Here is a 17,391-nt window from a genome sequence, read left to right as displayed (position 1 = left end):
TTTTCCTGACACTCAACACTCACTACAGACACCCTTCCCTGCTGGTGCAGACATGGCATTGTCCCTCCAGTTTGCCTAGGACTCCCTCACGTGGAAGGAGTTCATTATCCTCCGCTGATGGGCATTTAAGTTGTTGCCAACGTTTTATTAAACAAATACTGTACATGTGTTTATTGCCCACATGCAGGTCTATCAGTAGAATAGATTCCCGGAAGTGGGGCGTCCAAAAGTGTACATACCCACAAAGTTGAGGGAGGTTGACAAATTGGTACCCAAAAAGATTATGCTCATTCATACCACCCCAATCAGTCTTGTTTTGCAAACACTCCTGGGATTTTTCGCACCCCACGTTCTCGTCAATGCACGGAGCTTGATCCTAACCCTAACTCTGTTGCCGCCTTAGTGACTTTCATTTACCCCTTCCTTTACTTTTAGGAATACCAAGCGCACTGCAGAGGTATGGATGGACGAGTACAAGCAATATTACTACGAGGCCCGGCCCTCGGCCATCGGGAAGGCCTTCGGCAGGTGGGCCCCTCCACAAGCCCTGTGTGCCCCCCTCCACCCATTTTAGAACAAGTTCAGCCAGAGTAGGGCTTGTAAGTACTCACCATCTCCTTAGTAACTGAGCCCCGGCTCAGGTATGCAGTGCAGACCCAAGACACTGGTCCTTGAAGAAGATGCAACCCTGTTGGGAGAAATAACCAGAGAGGGCTGTTTATGAAAAAGACTTTCTGTTCACAAGCTGCCTGCAGGAAAAGGAACGTCTGTGGGAGTACTTAGCGATGAACCGTCTGCAGAAAACACTTAGGGTTTTGCCTCCACCCTCTGTTGTTCCAAATCTGACTGTGCACTATTGGCCTATTTTCCTGTCTCTGACTGTTATGACGAGAGTCTAGTTAAGCATTTTCATAGTGCAGGTTGGTTGTGACCATTTTAAAGAAATGATAGGGAACAAGAACATTGTAAATTAGTACAGAACAGAATGAAAAGTAACAGTGGACTGCTGTGAAGGATAGTATTGTTTTGCGAAACTCTTATTTCAGGTGTATGTGTGTCCACCTGCATGTGTGCATGGGTACACCTGATTGCAGTGTGAGATGTATTTATTTCTTTTTTCTTTTTTTTTCTATTTATTTATTTTTATTTTTTACAGAGACAGAGAGTGAGTCAGAGAAAGGGATAGACAGGGACAGACAGACAGGAATGGAGAGAGATGAGAAGCATCAATCATTAGTTTTTCATTGCACGTTGCAACACCTTAGTTGTTCATTGATTGCTTTCTCACATGTGCCTTGACCGTGAGCCTTCAGCAGACCGAGTAGCCCCTTGCTGGAGCCAGCGACCTTGGGTTCAAGCTGGTGGGCTTTTGCTCAAACCAGATGAGCCCATGCTCAAGCTGGCGACCTCGGGGTCTCGAACCTGGGTCCTCTGCATTGATTGCTTTCTCATATGTGCCTTGACCAGGGGGCTACAGCAGAGCGAGTGACCCCTTGTTCAAGCCAGTGACCTTGGGCTCAAGCGAGTGACTTTGAGCTTAAAATCAGTGACCTTGGGCTTCAAGCCAGCGACCTTTGGGCTCAAGCCAGTGACCATGGGGTCATGTCTATGATTCTACGCCCAACCCAGCAACCCCGCGCTCAAGCTGGTGAGCCTGCACTCAAGCTGGCAACCCTGTGGTTTGAACCTGGGTCCTCCACATCCCAGTCCAATGCTCTATCCACTGCGCTATCACCTGGTCAGACTGTATTTATTTCTTAATATTGTGGTCAGAAAAGTTTGAACACATTACTGGTGATCATCAATGAACCTTCCTCCTTCTATTTACTTACATCTTCCCCCTAAAAAGAAAAGAGTTTCATCACTGTTTCTTTTAGTAGGGAGCAGACATTTACTGAGGACCCACCCTGTGCTCAGCACTTAGGTCCTTTCATTTATTTGATTCTTCCAAAAACCTCCTGAGGTGGGCAGTTATGTCTTCAGTTTACTGGAGAAGAAACTGAGGCTCAGGCGGTGAGGGGCTTCTGTCGGTGGCCATTGTGGTCAGTGTAGCTAAGGAGGGTGAGAAGAACAAACTGCGGTGTCCACCAGTGCATCAGATGGTCTGATGTGCCAGCATTCCTGAAAGACCTCTAAAGCCTGCTCCTCTCGTTGTTAGACCCTTTCTGCCCCACTGCAGTGCACAGGAGAACTCTGAGTTCGTCAAGGCCCTGCCCTCTCTGGAAATAAGGGCTTGTGCTAACTGGGGGGGGGGGCTATCCCAAGGCTCCCGGAGTGAGAGGGGGGTGAGGCATGGCCCCCGGCAGGCTGCGCTGTTCCTGAAGAAGGCAGGAATGGCCAGGAGACCCGGGGTACACTTGCATGGCAGAGAATGACTTCAGGCCGGCGGCTGATGCTGGAGGGCAGGCTCAGACCCAGCCCCTTGGTCCTGGTCCACTGGGAAGGGGCCTTTGCCTGTCCTCCCTGCAACATCCTCCCACGGCCACTGGCCAAAGCCTAAACCGCCTCCTCTTTCAGTGTGGCCACAAGGATCGAGCAGCGGAAGAAGATGAACTGCAAGTCCTTCCGCTGGTACTTGGATAACGTCTACCCTGAGCTCACGTGAGTACAGTCCTCTGCCTGTGCACCTGGGCTGGGCTGGGTGGGCCAGCCGCTTGAGCGACCCTCATCCCGGGATCTCCCCATCCCAAGCTGTCCAGATCTTTCTAGCTGTCAGTGTTTATCTCCATGTGAAGGCTCTGGGGGAACTGGGAGGACATTACCGGGACTTAAAAAGGCCCTGGCTGGTTGGTTCAGCGGTAGAGCATCGGCCCGGTGTGTGGAAGTCCCGGGTTTGATTCCCAGCCAAAACACTCTTCTCCCTCTCCTTCCTCTCTGTCTCTCTCTTCCCCTCCCTCAGCCAAGGCTCCATTGGAGCAAAGTTGGCCTGAGGATGGCAAAAGTTGGTGCTGAGGATGGCTTCATGGCCTCCGCCTCAGGTGCTAGAATGGCTCTGATTGCAGTAGAGCAACACCCCAGATGGGCAGAGCATCACTCCCTGGTGGGCATGCTGGGTGGATTCCGGTCGGGCCCATCCCGGTCTGTCTCTTTGCTTCATCACTTCTCGTAATAAGACTGGGTCTTCAGAGCTGGAAATGGACATCGTCCCCTTGGGAAAACAGCGCTGCATCATGCAGCAAAGGCCCCCAAAATTGTCAGCCCCTTTGACTCTGTTTTCTCCCTCCTGGGAGTTTATTCTAAGGAAATGAAGCAACTGCAGCAAAAGTCTATGGACAAGTACACGTTCACGGCAGGCTTCTCTGCTGCTGGGGGAAAAAATCGAGAACCAACCAACAATGGGGGCTGGGTTTCTTGAATCATGATGCATCGATCTAAACAAGTACTATGCGCCCATTAGTATAGTGTTGGTAAAGACTGTGGAAAAGCGTGGGGAAATGTTTGCTCTAGCGAAGGCAGAAGCAACCTGCAAATGGCGTGTGCACTAGAGCTGCAGTGCACATGTGTGTGCACTAAACAGCCCATGGGTGACCAGTGATAATGGCCAGGGTCAGGTGGAGAGGAGTCTCCCTTTCTTATTTCAAATCCTTCTGAGTGTCTTGGCTACATCCACATGGCTCATTTCCTCACCTCCTTCAGGTCTTGCCCAAATGTCCCCTTCTCAGAGAGACCTCCTCTGAACACTCAGAATGTGCAGACCCCCACCTCCCTCATCCCTAGAATTCCTGCTTCCTTATCTTCTGTCACCCTTACCATCACCTAGTGCCGGGGTCCAGCCCCGGGGGGGAATCCAGGGGTCCCACAGGAGGAGACGGCGTCGGCGAAATCGAGTGAGAGAGCCGAATTCTTTTCTTTCTCTTTATTCTCTGGTTAGCATTTACTGCCAGGCATCTCTGCCAAATGCTAGTATAGGTCCCTTTTTATACACACACACTGAGTTACAATTACATGGTATTAATCATTGCTTCTGTTTCACTATGTTTACATGTTTCCGGATAACAGTTAATTTATATCTATAAATTACAAACCAGGTAGCAAATCATTCAAAGTAGAAAATAATTTGAATAGCGATAACAACATCGGTAAAAGCTTTTAAAGTATTAGTACTAATAGTTAACTAACTTTACTGCTGTTGTGAGTCAAGGGGCAGAGAGAGATTAGCAGACAAAATCATTAAGGACTAACAATGGACCACCGCTTGCTCAGGTAAATGGCTTTGAGTTTAAGCAGTGTCCTACTTTTTCTCACAAGATTCCAAAAGGCTTGCCTATAAAGAAATTGACATAACATTAAGAATAGCTTTCACCCAAAGATATACAGAGTGTACTTGCAAGATAGCCTAGTAGCAACATAATTTCAGAAGACATTAACTGTTATTACTTCTATGGATTCCCCTACATTCCTCTCATTATCAAAGAATCTTGGAAAGTATATAAATCTCATGAGAACATCTCATTGAGAAAGCCTAGCAATTGCCTTTAGTCAAAAGACAATTCTCTTAGTAAAACATTATTTTCTTGCCGACTGCGCTCTCATCCTAGGCCACACAATGGGCCATTCTACTATACCTTACCTAAGATACTATTGTCTAGTCAAATATTACTTATTTATTATATTTAAACACTAGTTAAGTTCTAACTCTGTTCTTCTCAGAGTGTATCACTATCTGCAGATCAAATAAGCAAGAAGAAAGGAATGTTTCTCTACTCTATCACATGAAAAGGCTAGGGAGGAAAAATGTTGAATTAAGTGAAGGCCGAAAGGCACTCTGTGCACAGCCACTGCCTCCTACCTATTCACAAGTCACAATCTATTCTTTCTAACATGATTAAGAAGGAATTCTCCTACAGACTTAACCCTTTACGAGGGATATCATAGCCAGCCTCTTATGTCTATGAGCCCAGTTCAAGGGGCTTACAGGCTTTTCTGTGGAACTCACACCCTCTGTCTCATTTCCAAAGAAATTACTACGAATCTACAGGGAAAGCACGGTACTATTATCCCTGTGCCATAAATAATAGCACACACCCAGAAAAGGGGGGATATAAGGCCAGATTAATTCAAAAAGTCAAAGAGGGAAGTATCGTCGTGTCTCTCCTTTGGGTGACTTTGTCAACCCGCAGCCATTGGTCTTCTCTGCTGTGACTTTGTCAATCAGCAGTTTTTGATCTTCTTGTGCTGTGACCTTGTCAGCCAGCAGTTGTGGGTCTTCTCCTGCTGTGACCTTGTCAGCCAGCAGTTGTTGATTGGCTCCCGACAACCTAGCATACATCTGGCTAGTTAATGTGTGCTCATCTCTCTGCACTTGACAGTCAACTCCATGAGGGTAGAAGTGTTTATCTGTTGTGTTTATTGCCTGTCCCAAAATGGCCTCTCAATAAATATTTCTGGATGAATCACAGAGTCAATAAGCCTCAGTAATAGCTTTAAAGTTGGCATTCTTCCTTCTATCGCTGTCCCCTTGGGGAGTGGCTTTTCCCGCTGCTGCCTGCTTTCTCCCCAAGATGCTGCCATGGCTTTCCAGAACACTCCGCCCCTCAGAGCTCGCATGTTCTTGGGAGGCAAGACTTTGTCTTTCAGGGCAGATTTGACTGTTGGAAAACAGCTATAGTTACATTATAGCCAAGACTAGTGAATACACTAGATTAACCCAGATAATATAATCCTGCGTCCCAAATACAGTGGAACAAGACTGAAACAAGTCACCAAAATAAACTGGTGCTGGGTGTGATCTTTGAGGAATTCCACAACAATCTGAGCAATGGCAGCTCCCTCAGAAGAAAGCTGGCAGCCTAGATAATCCCCAGCTCCCTGGACGATAGTCATGAAGGGAGGAACATTAATTTATAAAACTATAATAAACAACTTCCTCAGGTGACCACTTCTAAGGGGATGGTTTCATTCAGACGTGTCATTTCTGAAGAAAAAGCCATTCCTTTTTTTTTTTTTTTTTGTATTTTTCTGAAGCTGGAAACGGGGAGAGACAGTCAGACTCCCGCATGCGCCCGACTGGGATCCACCCGGCACGCCCACCAGGGGCTACGCTCTGCCCACCAGGGGGCGATGCTCTGCCCCTCCGGGGCGTCGCTCTGTTGCGACCAGAGCCACTCCAGAGCCTGGGCAGAGGCCAAGGAGCCATCCCCAGCGCCCGGGCCATCTTTGCTCCAATGGAGCCTCAGCTGCGGGAGGGGAAGAGGGAGACAGAGAGGAAGGAGAGGGGGAGGGGTGGAGAAGCAGATGGGCGCTTCTCCTATGTGCCCTGGCCGGGAATCGAACCCGGAACTTCCGCACGCCAGGCCGACGCTCTACCACTGAGCCAACCGGCCAGGGCCAGAAAAAGCCATTTCTTTACATTCTGTCAGAGTGCATACAACATCTGGATGGCGCCATAGACGTGAGGCCTTGGGCAGGTACTGGGAAGCCTGGGGGAGGTGTTGGTGGAGGTGAGACCTAGAATTGCTCTTCCTCCGCTCACCCCAGTCCCCATACAGAGTGTCCCAAGTCATCCCCCGAGGACCAAGAGGAAGAAGTGTTTTATAGCCATCAGAAACTTGGATCGATCGATCCTAAGGCAGGAGAGTGGATGAAATCAGCTATGTTAAATGAAGAGCGTAAGCCATCATTCGTGTGAAGGTTTAAAAAATAATTTATTGCTGTTAATAAAGAAAGCACACACCCCATTCATGTCCAGATTACTTTTTCCCAGTCTAAGCATTCATGATCTGCCCCAGTTCTCAGGTCAAGGCACCAGGGTCAGAAAGGAGATCAGTTGGACCAAATGATACCAACTTTCTTCCAAACGGGATTCTAATAGTTGGCCTGCACTACTGCCAGGGGTGTAGGAGAGGACATGAAGGAGGCTCCCGAGGCCCCGTGAGAACGGGTCAGTTCTGAGGTTCTGGGGGTTTCCAGCAACTCTGAGGAAGAAGACCTGGTTTGGCCAAGATCCTGCAGGATGTCTACTTTGGAGAACGTCAGAATGTTCTGATGCCCCCACCCCTGCCCAAGTTCTCTTCCCAACTGAGGTAACAGGAGGCCGGTTAGGCACATGGCCAGACTCTAAGCCCTCCTGGTTCCCCATCACTCTCATGGGTCCACAGTCCAAGAGCACATATAACCTCCTACACCCGAGTATATCATTTGCCTACAGGGTATGATGCTGTGTCTTATTGTCAATGTGTGTGTGTGTGTGTGTGTGTTCTCGCAAATTTCTGCTGTATATATAAAGTGTTTTCATAATATAGTATTTTGAAATACCTGTTTTACTTAGCATGTTCTGAACACTTTCCCACATTGCCAGATAATTTTTCACGGTCACTTTTAATGGTTAAAGGCTTTTCCATCCTGCAGATAAATCACAATTTATGTTGCCCATCCTCTATTCTTGGATATCCAGGAATTTCCAATGTTTTCATATAAGCAACCACTCTGAGATGAATAGCTTTTAAACTAAATCTCTGCACACAGCTATGATTATTGTCATAGGATATTAAGTTCTCTGACGTGGGATGGTGAGGTCAAAAGTATACACTGGCCTGACCTGTGGTGGCGCAGTGGATAAAGCGTCTACCTGGAAATGCTGCGGTTGCCGGTTTGAAACCCTGGGCTTGCCTGATCAAGGCACATGTGGGAGTTGATGCTTCCTGCTCCTCCCCCCTTCTATCTCTCTCTCTCTCTCTCTCTCTCTCTCTCTCTCTCTCACTCTCTCTCCCCTCTATAATGAATAAATAAATAAATCTTTAAAAAAAAGTGTGCACTTTTTTTTTTTTTTACAGAGACAGAGAGAGTTAGAGAGAGGGATAGACAGGGACAGACTGAGAGGAATGGAGAGATGAGAAGCATCAATCATTAGTTTTTTCGTTGCGACACCTTAGTTATTCATTGATTGCTTTCTCATGTGTGCCTTGACCGTGGGCCTTCAGCAGACCGAGTAACCCCTTGCTTGAGCCAGCAACCTTGGGCTCAAGCTGGTGAGCTTTTTGCTCAAACCAGATGAGTCCATGCTCAAGCTGGCGACCTCGGGGTCTATAACCTGGGTCTTCCGCATCCCAGTCCGGCGCTCTATCCACTGCACCACCGCCTGGTCAGGCAAAAAGTGTACACTTTTTTAAGGCCTTTGATATATAATAATAATAATAATAATAATAACACATTGCCTTCCAGAAAAGTTAGGTTAATTATATGCTTTCACTGGTGGGCTATGAGAAAATCCAATCCCACAGCTAGTGCCAACATTGGATATTGATATATATATTGATAAATATATATATATTTCCATGTATAAATGTTATTTTATATATAATATATATTTTATATGTAAATGCATATATAAATGTATAATATGTACAGGTATGGTAAACAAGTACTTTCCAATACATATATATTTTTTTTTAGTGAGAGAGAGACAGAGGGACAGAGAGGAACAGACAGACAGGAAAAAAGAGAGATGAGAAGCATCAATTCTTTGTTACGGCACCTTAGTTCATTGATTACTTTCTCATATGTGGCTTGATGGGGGGGGCTCCAGCTGAGCCAGTGACCCCTTGCTCAAGCCAGCGACCTTCGGCTTCAGGTCAGCAACCTTTGGGCTCAAGCCAGCAACCATGGGGTCATGTCTATGATCCCATGCTAAAGCCAGTGACCTTGGGCTCAAGCTGGTGAGCCTGTGCTCAAGCTGGATGAGCTCGCACTCAAGCTGGCAACCTTGAGGTTTTTAACCTGTGTCCCAGCCGAGGCTCTATCTACTGCGCCACCTCCTGGTCAGGCTTCTTTTTTTTTTCCTTTTTCTTTTTTTTTAAGCTACAGAGAGACAGACAGACAGGAAGGGAGAGAGGTTAGAAGCTGTGGCACTTTAGTTGTTCATTGATTGCTTCTTTTTTTTTTTTTTTTGTATTTTCTGAAGTTGGAAATGGGGAGGCAGTCAGACAGACTCCCGCATGCGCCCAACCGGGATCCACCCGGCATGCCCACCAGGGGGCGGTGCTCTGCCCATCTGGGGCATCGCTCTGTTGCAACCAGAGCCATTCTAGCGCCTGAGGCAGAGGCCATGGAGCCATCCCCAGCGCCCGCCCAGGCCAACCCTGCTCCAATGGAGCCTTGGCTGCGGGAGGGGAAGAGAGAGACAGAGGGGAAGGAGGGGGGGAGGGGTGGAGAAGCAGATGGGCGCTTCTCCTGTGTGCCCTGGCCAGGAATCGAACCCAGGACTCCTGCACGCCAGGCTGATGCTCTATCACTGAGCCAATCAGCCAGGGCTCATTGATTGCTTTTTTATATGTCCCTTGACCGGGGGGCTCCAGCTGAGCCAGTGACCCCTTGCTCAAGCAGGCAACCTTAGGCTTCAAGCCAGTGACCTTTGGGCACAAGCCCATGACCATGGGGTCATGTCTATGATCCTGTACTCAAGCTGGATGAGCCCGCACTCAAACTGGTGACCTTGGGGTTTCAAACCTGGGTCCTCCGCATCCCAGGCTGACACTCTATTCACTGCACCACCATCTGGTCAGGCTAATACACATTTCTTTAATCATTAGTGAGACTGAATATTTTTATATTTGTGTATTTTAAATTTGCCTCTTTAAAGGGACCCCTTCCCTGTCATTTTGAGATTGTTTGCTGAGCCCCCATGCAGGCTCCAGCCTCTCCCTGGCTTTCCTCTCCCTGGCCAGGGGAGTTAGGGTTTCTGGCCTGAGCGCTCCTCCCCAGGGTCCTCTCACACCTCCACCCAGGGCTGTCCCTGTGGCTCCTGGTGCTGCTCAGAACCTAGGGGGGCCCAGGCCTGCCTTCCCAGAGGAATCCCTGCGCCCCCACAGCTAGGTCTGCCCCCACTGTTCCTTCCTGCTGAGACCCTGGCGCCCCGGGAGCTGCCCGGGGCTGCCCCCCCCATGTAAGCATGGGCAAGCCCAAGGAGGGCAGAGAACAAGCCTGACCCGCCTTTTCTCTCAGGATCCCGGAGAAAGAAGTGCTCCCTGGCATCATTAAGCAGGGGGCTAATTGCTTAGAGTCTCAGGGCCAGGACACTGCTGGTAACTTCCTGCTTGGAGTGGGGGTCTGCAGAGGGTCTATCAAGAGCCCCCCAGCACCCCAGGTAAGCCACTTAGAACCCAGAGTGGGGTGAGGGGCTTTCCCCTCTCATTCTCATCCTCTCTCTGTCTACACCCTCCACAAACCCGCCCTCCCGGGACCCTGCCCGCCGTCCCCGCCCACTCTGCTCCTTGGGTCTGCTCCAGCCACTGTTGCCCTCTGTGCACCACCCACTTTCTCCTTATAGAGGGACAAATGCTGCCCAAACAGCGCCCGGTTTCTCCTGGGATGCAGCTTATATGACGGGCAGCAGGGGATCCAGGACTCCTATATGTGCACACGTGTGCAGAACTAGAGCAAGTCCAGGAGCCCCCATCACGGACAAGCTTCCTTGCTGACCTGGTCCCATGTCCTATCTTTCTTCACACCCCCAACATCCCTTAATATTTTCCATTGCCCAAGCTCCCCCAGTATTTTATTATGAAAAATTTCAAACATATAGAATAAGTTGAAAGAATTGTATACCCACCCATATTAGTAGAAAATTCTACCAAAATACACAGTGTATTTGCTTTATCACCTATCCACCCACCCATCTGTCCATCCGTCGCTGTGTTTCTGGACTCAGCCTGTCTGGCCCCTGTCTTGCAGGCATGGCTGTTCAGTGACCATCTTATCCAGCAGCAGGGGAAGTGCCTGACTGCCACCTCCACCTCCGCCTCCCCTGGGTCCCCGGTCGTCCTACAGGCTTGCAACCCGAGAGAAGGCCGGCAGGTAAGCCTCCTCACCCCTGGGCGCAGGCTGGCCAAGCGCCCCAGGGGCACACACAGTGGGGGTGGCAGCCCGACATGGGGGCCCCAGGCTGAGACATACAGACTCAGGTAGACCCTCCAGAATGAGGACCTGTCGTCAGTCAGGCTTAAGTTATGATCTAAGTCAAATCTATTTTATTCAGGAGGAAGTTCTTGAGGTAAATATTTGTTCCATGTCTGTCCTGCTGGTTTGTGAGCTGAGGGAGGTCAGGGACTGTTTGTTTTGTCAACAGTGTTCCTCGCCTCTGACACCTGACACCGCCACAGCCACAACTGGTGTCAGCTTTCACGGGGCCTGGACTAGGGCTCTTCCGTGGATTGTCTCATCTAAGCCCCCCAGCAACCTGGCGACGTAGGCTCTAGTACTATCCCCATGACGGGGGACAAGACTGAGGCTCCCTAAATTTAAGAGATATATGTTAGACCACACTGCTGGGATGGGGTGAAGTGGGATTAAAACCCAGGTGTGTGACTCCCCAAGCCCCCTGTCTTAACGCAGCTCACAGTGACGCTCAGTGTTTCCTGCCTGCCGGCTGACTGGGGAAACAGATCCACCGACTTCCAAGCTGTCGCGGCAGCCTTACACGGGCACCGTTTGTCAAACACTCTTTCACCCTGTCTGTGTTAATCCTGGGAGACGGGACAGGCCCACCTGTTGAGGAAGAAACTGATGATCAGAGAGATGAGTGACTTGCTTAGGGCGCACAGCAGCCAGGGACAGAGTCAGCCTGGCTCCCTCCTGTGTCACTCCCTGCCGGGCTGGGAGGGCCACACCTCCGTCCAGAGACTGGGACACAAAGGCCAGAGGTCTGCTCCAGCTCTGGCTCTGCCTGCCCCTTCTGCGCTGCCCGCCCTGTGCCTCACTCTGGCCAGCCCGTGGGGCAGGATGAGGGTGAGGGGGCTGCCTGGCTCCCTGAGTTGGTCTGCAGGGTTCTCCTCCCACTGTTCCCTTGGCCCTGAGCAGCTCCTTAGGGATGACTGGCAGTTTGTCGTTCCGTCCTGGAAAAGGGTTCTCCTCCCACTGTTCCCTTGGCCCTGAGCAGCTCCTTAGGGATGACTGGCAGTTTGTCATTCCGTCCTGGAAAAGCAGCTCCGTCCCCTCCTTGCCTTGTCTCAGAGGCTCGTGTGCCATGGCTTGCTTGCTGGGCCGACCAGACCTTTCTGAAGCGCTTTCGGATTGGAGGAGTACAGCTGGTCCTGCCCAGCCCCAGACTCCCTGCCCCCTGGCCCTGCCCCTGCCCTGCAGTGAGGGGTCCTGAGGCTCCCCTTCACCTGGAGCTTAGAGCTCGGAGAGCCAAGCCTTTGGCCACTCCCATGCCCCCCGGTTAAGGCTAGAGCCGGAGGTGGTGCCCAGGACAGCTCCTGTGCACACGCTTCTCTGGGGCTGAAGCATCCGCTTCCCCTTCAGGCTGACCCAGCCTATAGGCTCATAGGATCTCCCTTGTCCCCACTCATTCTGCTCCTGCAAGCCCTGCCAGGCCCCGAACAGCACACTAGGGAGCCGAGCCCCTGCTCCAGGAGGGCAGATGAGCAACTGTCCCACTACCAGCACCTTCTCCAATCTTGGCCTTCCTTCCTGGTCCTCCTTTGTTCCCGTGTCCAAGGTCACTTGGGTGTCAGGTATCTGACAGGTCCCCTGTGCACTTGAGCCCGTGTGATGGAGTCAGCAAGTCCCAGCTTGGTTACACCCCTCACCTGTGAACCTCAGTATCCTCATTACAACATGAAGAGCTCCCTCCCCTGCCTGCCTTGCAAGGAGTCTGTAAGAACCGAGACTGTCTGGCCACCTCCAGGGCTGAGTAGCCAGAGGAGTTGAGGAGGCCCGGAGACTATGCCTGATGGCATTGGTAGGAAGTGGGAATCTTGTGATTTGGGGAACACTTAGTGATTGGGTCATTCATTCATTTATCCATGCATTTATTATATATATATATATTTTAGTGAGAGGAGGGGAGGCAGAGACAATCTCCTGCAGGCACCCCAACCTGGATCCACCCAGCAAGCCCACTAGGAGCAGTGCTCTACCCATCTGTGTCCCTTGCTTTGTTGCAACTGGAGCCATTTTTTAGCGCCTGAGCTGGAGGCCATGGAGCCATCCTCAGTGCCGGGCACCAACTCACTCTAAATGGAGCCATGGCTGCAGGAGGGGAGGAGAAGAGTGAGAGAGAGAGAGAGAGAGAGAGAGAGAGAAGTGAGAGGGGGAAGGGTGGAGAAGCAGATGGATGCTTCTCCTGTGTGCCCTGACTGGGATTCGAACCCAGCACTTGCATACACCAGGCCAACGCTGTACCACTGAGCCAACTGACCAGGGTCTTCCATGCATTTATTCTTCATAAAACAAAACTGCATTGAGTGCCTACTCGTGCCAAGGAATATGCAAGTCATGTTGGCCACAGAGACGAAAGAAGGGCGTGGTCCAACAATGCCCAGGTGGGAAGTGTGGCCAGCCCTTTCAGGAAGTTAGAGACTAAAAGAGGACAGACGATAGGATGCTATGAGTTTCAGAAAGCCCTGTCCCACCCACCGCCCCAGACCTTAGGCCAGGGACCCTTCTGTGCTGAGGCCACATGGGCCAGAGAAGCTGGTTCTCAGCCCCATGTCTCATAGCCCTGCATTCCCAAGGGGAACTCGGGCTCCAAAGACCCCACCTTCCACCCTGTGTGCATGTCCCAAGTTGAGTCCTTTTCCGCTCACCCCACCTCCCCTGCATCCCTTGGCCCAAAGCTGCCGGCTGCTCCTCTCCCTTCTCCTAGCTGCTCCAAAAAGAACATGGCCCCTCCCCCTCAGAGCCCTCTAGGCTCCATCCACATGATCAGGAGCACTCTCTATTTTTTAGGGAGGACAGTGTGGATATAGGAAGAGGGGAGATGGATGCATGGGAGGGAGACAGGAAAGAAACCAAAAATAGACCAAGCTTCCAGACCATAGCTCATCATCCAAGCACTTCCAAAACATTCTATGGGAACAACTCTCCTTCCCCTGGGCAAGCCTGGGGAGGGGAGGCACCAGCAAGTGAAAGCACTGACCTGGGAGCCCCTCCAATGACCCTTATAGGGGATTCAAGTGCCCCCACCATCCCGCTGGCCTCACTTTCTGCGGAGAAGGCAGGCAGCTCCCGCTAAAAGTGGAGGCAACCAGCCGCCCAGTTCCACAGGCCAGGGCAGACGCTTAGAGCTGCAGAAAGACGAAATCTTGTCCGAAGAAGTAAAAGAGTCACCTGGTCCGGGAACTCAAATTCAAGTGCCTGCAGAGAGCAGGTGGGGAAGCCTGGACGGGACTCAGGCGACCTGAGATGAGGGTCCATTCACAGCAGAGATGAGCTCCTCAGCCCCAACTAGCTGATGTCATGAAAGAAACTGAGTCATGTCTGAAGAGAAGCTAGAAAGGCAGATTTTTATGTGGAGACTAAGCCAAATTTTAAATTAACACTGTGCAGGCCAAACAAAATACATCTCTGGGTTCAGTTCAGCCTGCTCCTCTGATCTAGACAGTAACTTCATGCCAGACTGCAGAACAAGAGTGCATCGGGAGGCATGGGCTTAAAGCCCGTGTGCGGTGGGGGCCACTATGTAAGGGACACACAGACTGTTTAAATGGGGGGGGGGTCCTAGGTATATATGCAGGGCCATTTATATACATGTGCAATGAGGATGTGAGCATTTTTATTATTCTTAATCACTGTTTTCTCATTTCCCTCCTTCCCTGTTTCTCCCCCAGAGGTGGAGGAAAAAAGCCTCCTTCATCCAGCATTCTGTCAGTGGCCTCTGCCTAGAGGCCACGCCCGAGCAGCTGGTGGCCAGCAAGTGCCAGGCCGACGCCCCAGCCCAGCAGTGGCAGCTGCTGCCGCACACATGACAGTAGCCCCAGGACCTCCTGCACCTTTTGCATGAGACTTTGGGACTGGAGGGGTTAGGGTGGGGGCGTGTAAAGCGGGCCGTTTCCATCTCCTCACATTTCTGCCAGAATCATCAGCAACACCCCTGCCATGAGACACCATTCCCCAAAGCTTGTACAGGGAGGGCACGGGGAGCGTGCCCCGATGCCCCGGCTGCTGACCTGCTCTCACCCCGAGAGAGAAGAAGGGCAGGCTGCTGGACCGCCGCTGGGCAGAGTCTGGGCAGGTGCCCTCGCCCTTCACCCCCTCCCTCTTCTTCCTAGGGACCTGGACAGTGGTCTGGGTGCCCTCCCTTGCTGGCTGGGGAGAGCGAGGACAGGAGCCCACACAGGATCCCCACTGTGTCACAGGGTCTGCTTGTGGGATCGGGCGTAAGAAGAGAACGTAGGTGGCATGGATGGGGAGACTGAGGCTGGGAGGAGAGGGGCAGTCTGCAGGGAAGGCGAGAAGCATGGTGGCCTGTCCCAGGACGTGCTGGGTTGGGCGTGGGAGAGATGGGGTCCGGGGCAAAGCCTGGGTGATTGGCAGAAGGACGTGGATGGGAAAGCAGTGCGGCACCCAAAGAGCGGGTCTCCTCCCGGGACCCAGTCCTCCCGTGCTACACAGCCCCAGGACACTGGGCCCTGGCCCGATGTTCTTAGCAAGAGGCTGCAGGGTGATCTTCAAGGGCAGCCCTGGGACACAGATTAGTAAACAGACCCCACTTCCGTTTGGCCAGGTGTCGGGACAAGACCTCTCCCTTGGGCCTTAATGACCTGCTGGTGCCCTGTGCCCTTGCCTGGGCCCACCACGAGGGCCTGTAAGGACAGGCAGCCACATGCACCACTAAGCAATCCCATCCTCATTCATAGTTTTTGACACCTGCCTTCTCAAAAGCTTCTGCCTCTGTAAATACAGCATTATGGAATGGGGTGGCCCGTAAGCACTGGAACTCTTTTCCGGAGCGTCGGCATTTTCTACGTCGCCAGGGAGTGAATCAGCCAGGCTAAGCCTTATCCTCTCCCCACCTCCGGAGGGAGGCCCTCGAGGGTCAGGCACTGCAGTGGGCAGGAGGCTGGCTGGTGGCTCCTGATCGTGCAGAGAGGTACCAGTTACTTCTCACAGCCACCGGGCCTCCCCTGACCCCATGGCCTGCTCTTGGAACCACTTCTGTTATCCCCCCTGTTCCTCTTCTCCTACCCCACTAGCTCAGGCAGTGTGATCTTGGGCAAAAGATTGGTGGTACCAGGACCCCTAGGGGGAACCCCTCCCAAAGCAAACCAGCCTGAGACATCTGGGGAGTTCATGGATTCCAGAGGGCCTAGGAATCTCCTGAAACTGTCCCGCAAATAGCGCATGTGGGTGCATATATGCGTTTTCCTGGGGAGAAGGCCCATGGACTCCCCCAGATTCTTACAGAGGTCCTTGATCCCCAAAGGGTCTGAGCCTCTGCTCTGGATTGGAGCTACTACTCACTGAGTTGCCCTGCCCCATCTCCCTCCCCGGTGTGCCTAAACTGCTGTCACTTGCTCCCTCCGTGCAGCCCGTGGGGCCAGAAGCCAAGGGTCCCTGGTCTGCAGCACCGCCCTGGAGGGTTCTCAGTGGCTTCTTCACCTCCTGCTCTCACTGGTGTCCCCACAGCAGTGCTCCTGTGCCCAGCATGCGCCCTGTGTGCTCACAGCACGGGGCCACACTTCTCCCATCCTCTGTTGTGATGTTTCATACGCCGCTAGTTCTGTGGTGTGTGTCCACCCTGGTGGGCACTGAGTACCTTTGGGGTAGGGATGGGGAACAAAGGCTTCTCCTGAATATGAGGACTGCTGCTCAGAGGGCCTTAGGGAGGTCCCTTCTTCCCTGTAGTCAGACCAGGCTTACCACTTGTCAGCCACCATTTGTGGGACTCAGCCCTATTCTGTTTTTGCTTTTCCTCTTCTTGACCAAAGCATGTGCCAGTAGCTGTCCGTGAGGATCTCGTCTTTATGAACACAACACCTGGAATAAAACCACTTCTCACACGTACACGTGCACCAGCGCCTTCCTTTCTGAATCTAGACCAACCCTTCAGCTCCAACCCCTCTGCCTCTGAGGGCAGTTGGGGCCTCTGTTCTGTAAAAGTGAAACTGAATGTGCTCAAGTCTAACCCCCTCCTGCACCTCAGAGCTTGCTCCTTGGCCTGTGTGCCCTGTGGTGCCCTAAGGGCTCCTCGGTGATGGGCTGGCTGCTCTGGGGGGAGCCAGCAGGTGGCCCTGCTGCTGGGCCAGGATCCTGTGACCTCATTGAGGGACACTACTTAGGGCTTCGAAACAGAAACCAAGGTGCTTCTCCAAATGCTCGCCTTTTCCAAGCCTCTCTCTTTCCGAGTGCCAGCCACGGCCCCTCTGAATTGCCCTTCACCTCCACCACGCAAGAAGGCCGTGGTAAAAATGCAGGCGGGCCATCTTCCTGGGTAGAAACAGTAAAATAATTCCAAAAAGTACCCCAGCAACCTAGCCTTGTCTGACCGGTAACAGATGCACTGCCTCATGTTTCCGTAGAAACCACTGCAAAGCCCTGCCGTTGTGATCAGAAGCTGAACTGATACAGGTAGGAACAGACGCTTTGGTGCACACATGCACTGTAGTGAGCAAGCCAGTGAGAGACTAAACCTCTCCTGAATGTAGCCGTTTTAGTCCCTGTCCCCACCTCATC

At 51.8% G+C, this 17,391-nt stretch overlaps 1 protein-coding gene across 1 annotated transcript in view; it reads left to right on the top strand.

Moving 5' to 3' along the window:
- The window catches only part of GALNT16 (polypeptide N-acetylgalactosaminyltransferase 16), a 97,607-nt gene extending 80,885 nt beyond the window's left edge, over window positions 1-16,722 (top strand). The window contains exons 11-15 of the mRNA XM_066273463.1: window positions 436-528; window positions 2,518-2,601; window positions 9,940-10,081; window positions 10,669-10,791; window positions 14,547-16,722. Of these exons, the coding sequence (XP_066129560.1) occupies window positions 436-528; window positions 2,518-2,601; window positions 9,940-10,081; window positions 10,669-10,791; window positions 14,547-14,684 (580 nt within the window). The 3' untranslated portion in view covers window positions 14,685-16,722. The remainder of the gene's footprint in view (window positions 1-435; window positions 529-2,517; window positions 2,602-9,939; window positions 10,082-10,668; window positions 10,792-14,546) is intronic.
- Window positions 16,723-17,391: the final 669 nt, after the last annotated feature.

The sequence above is a fragment of the Saccopteryx bilineata genome, chromosome 4 (genome assembly GCF_036850765.1).
Source record: "Saccopteryx bilineata isolate mSacBil1 chromosome 4, mSacBil1_pri_phased_curated, whole genome shotgun sequence".
Taxonomy (NCBI): domain Eukaryota; kingdom Metazoa; phylum Chordata; class Mammalia; order Chiroptera; family Emballonuridae; genus Saccopteryx; species Saccopteryx bilineata.
The sequence above is the reverse complement of the archived record's forward strand: the minus strand, read 5'-3'. Positions and strand labels throughout refer to the sequence as shown.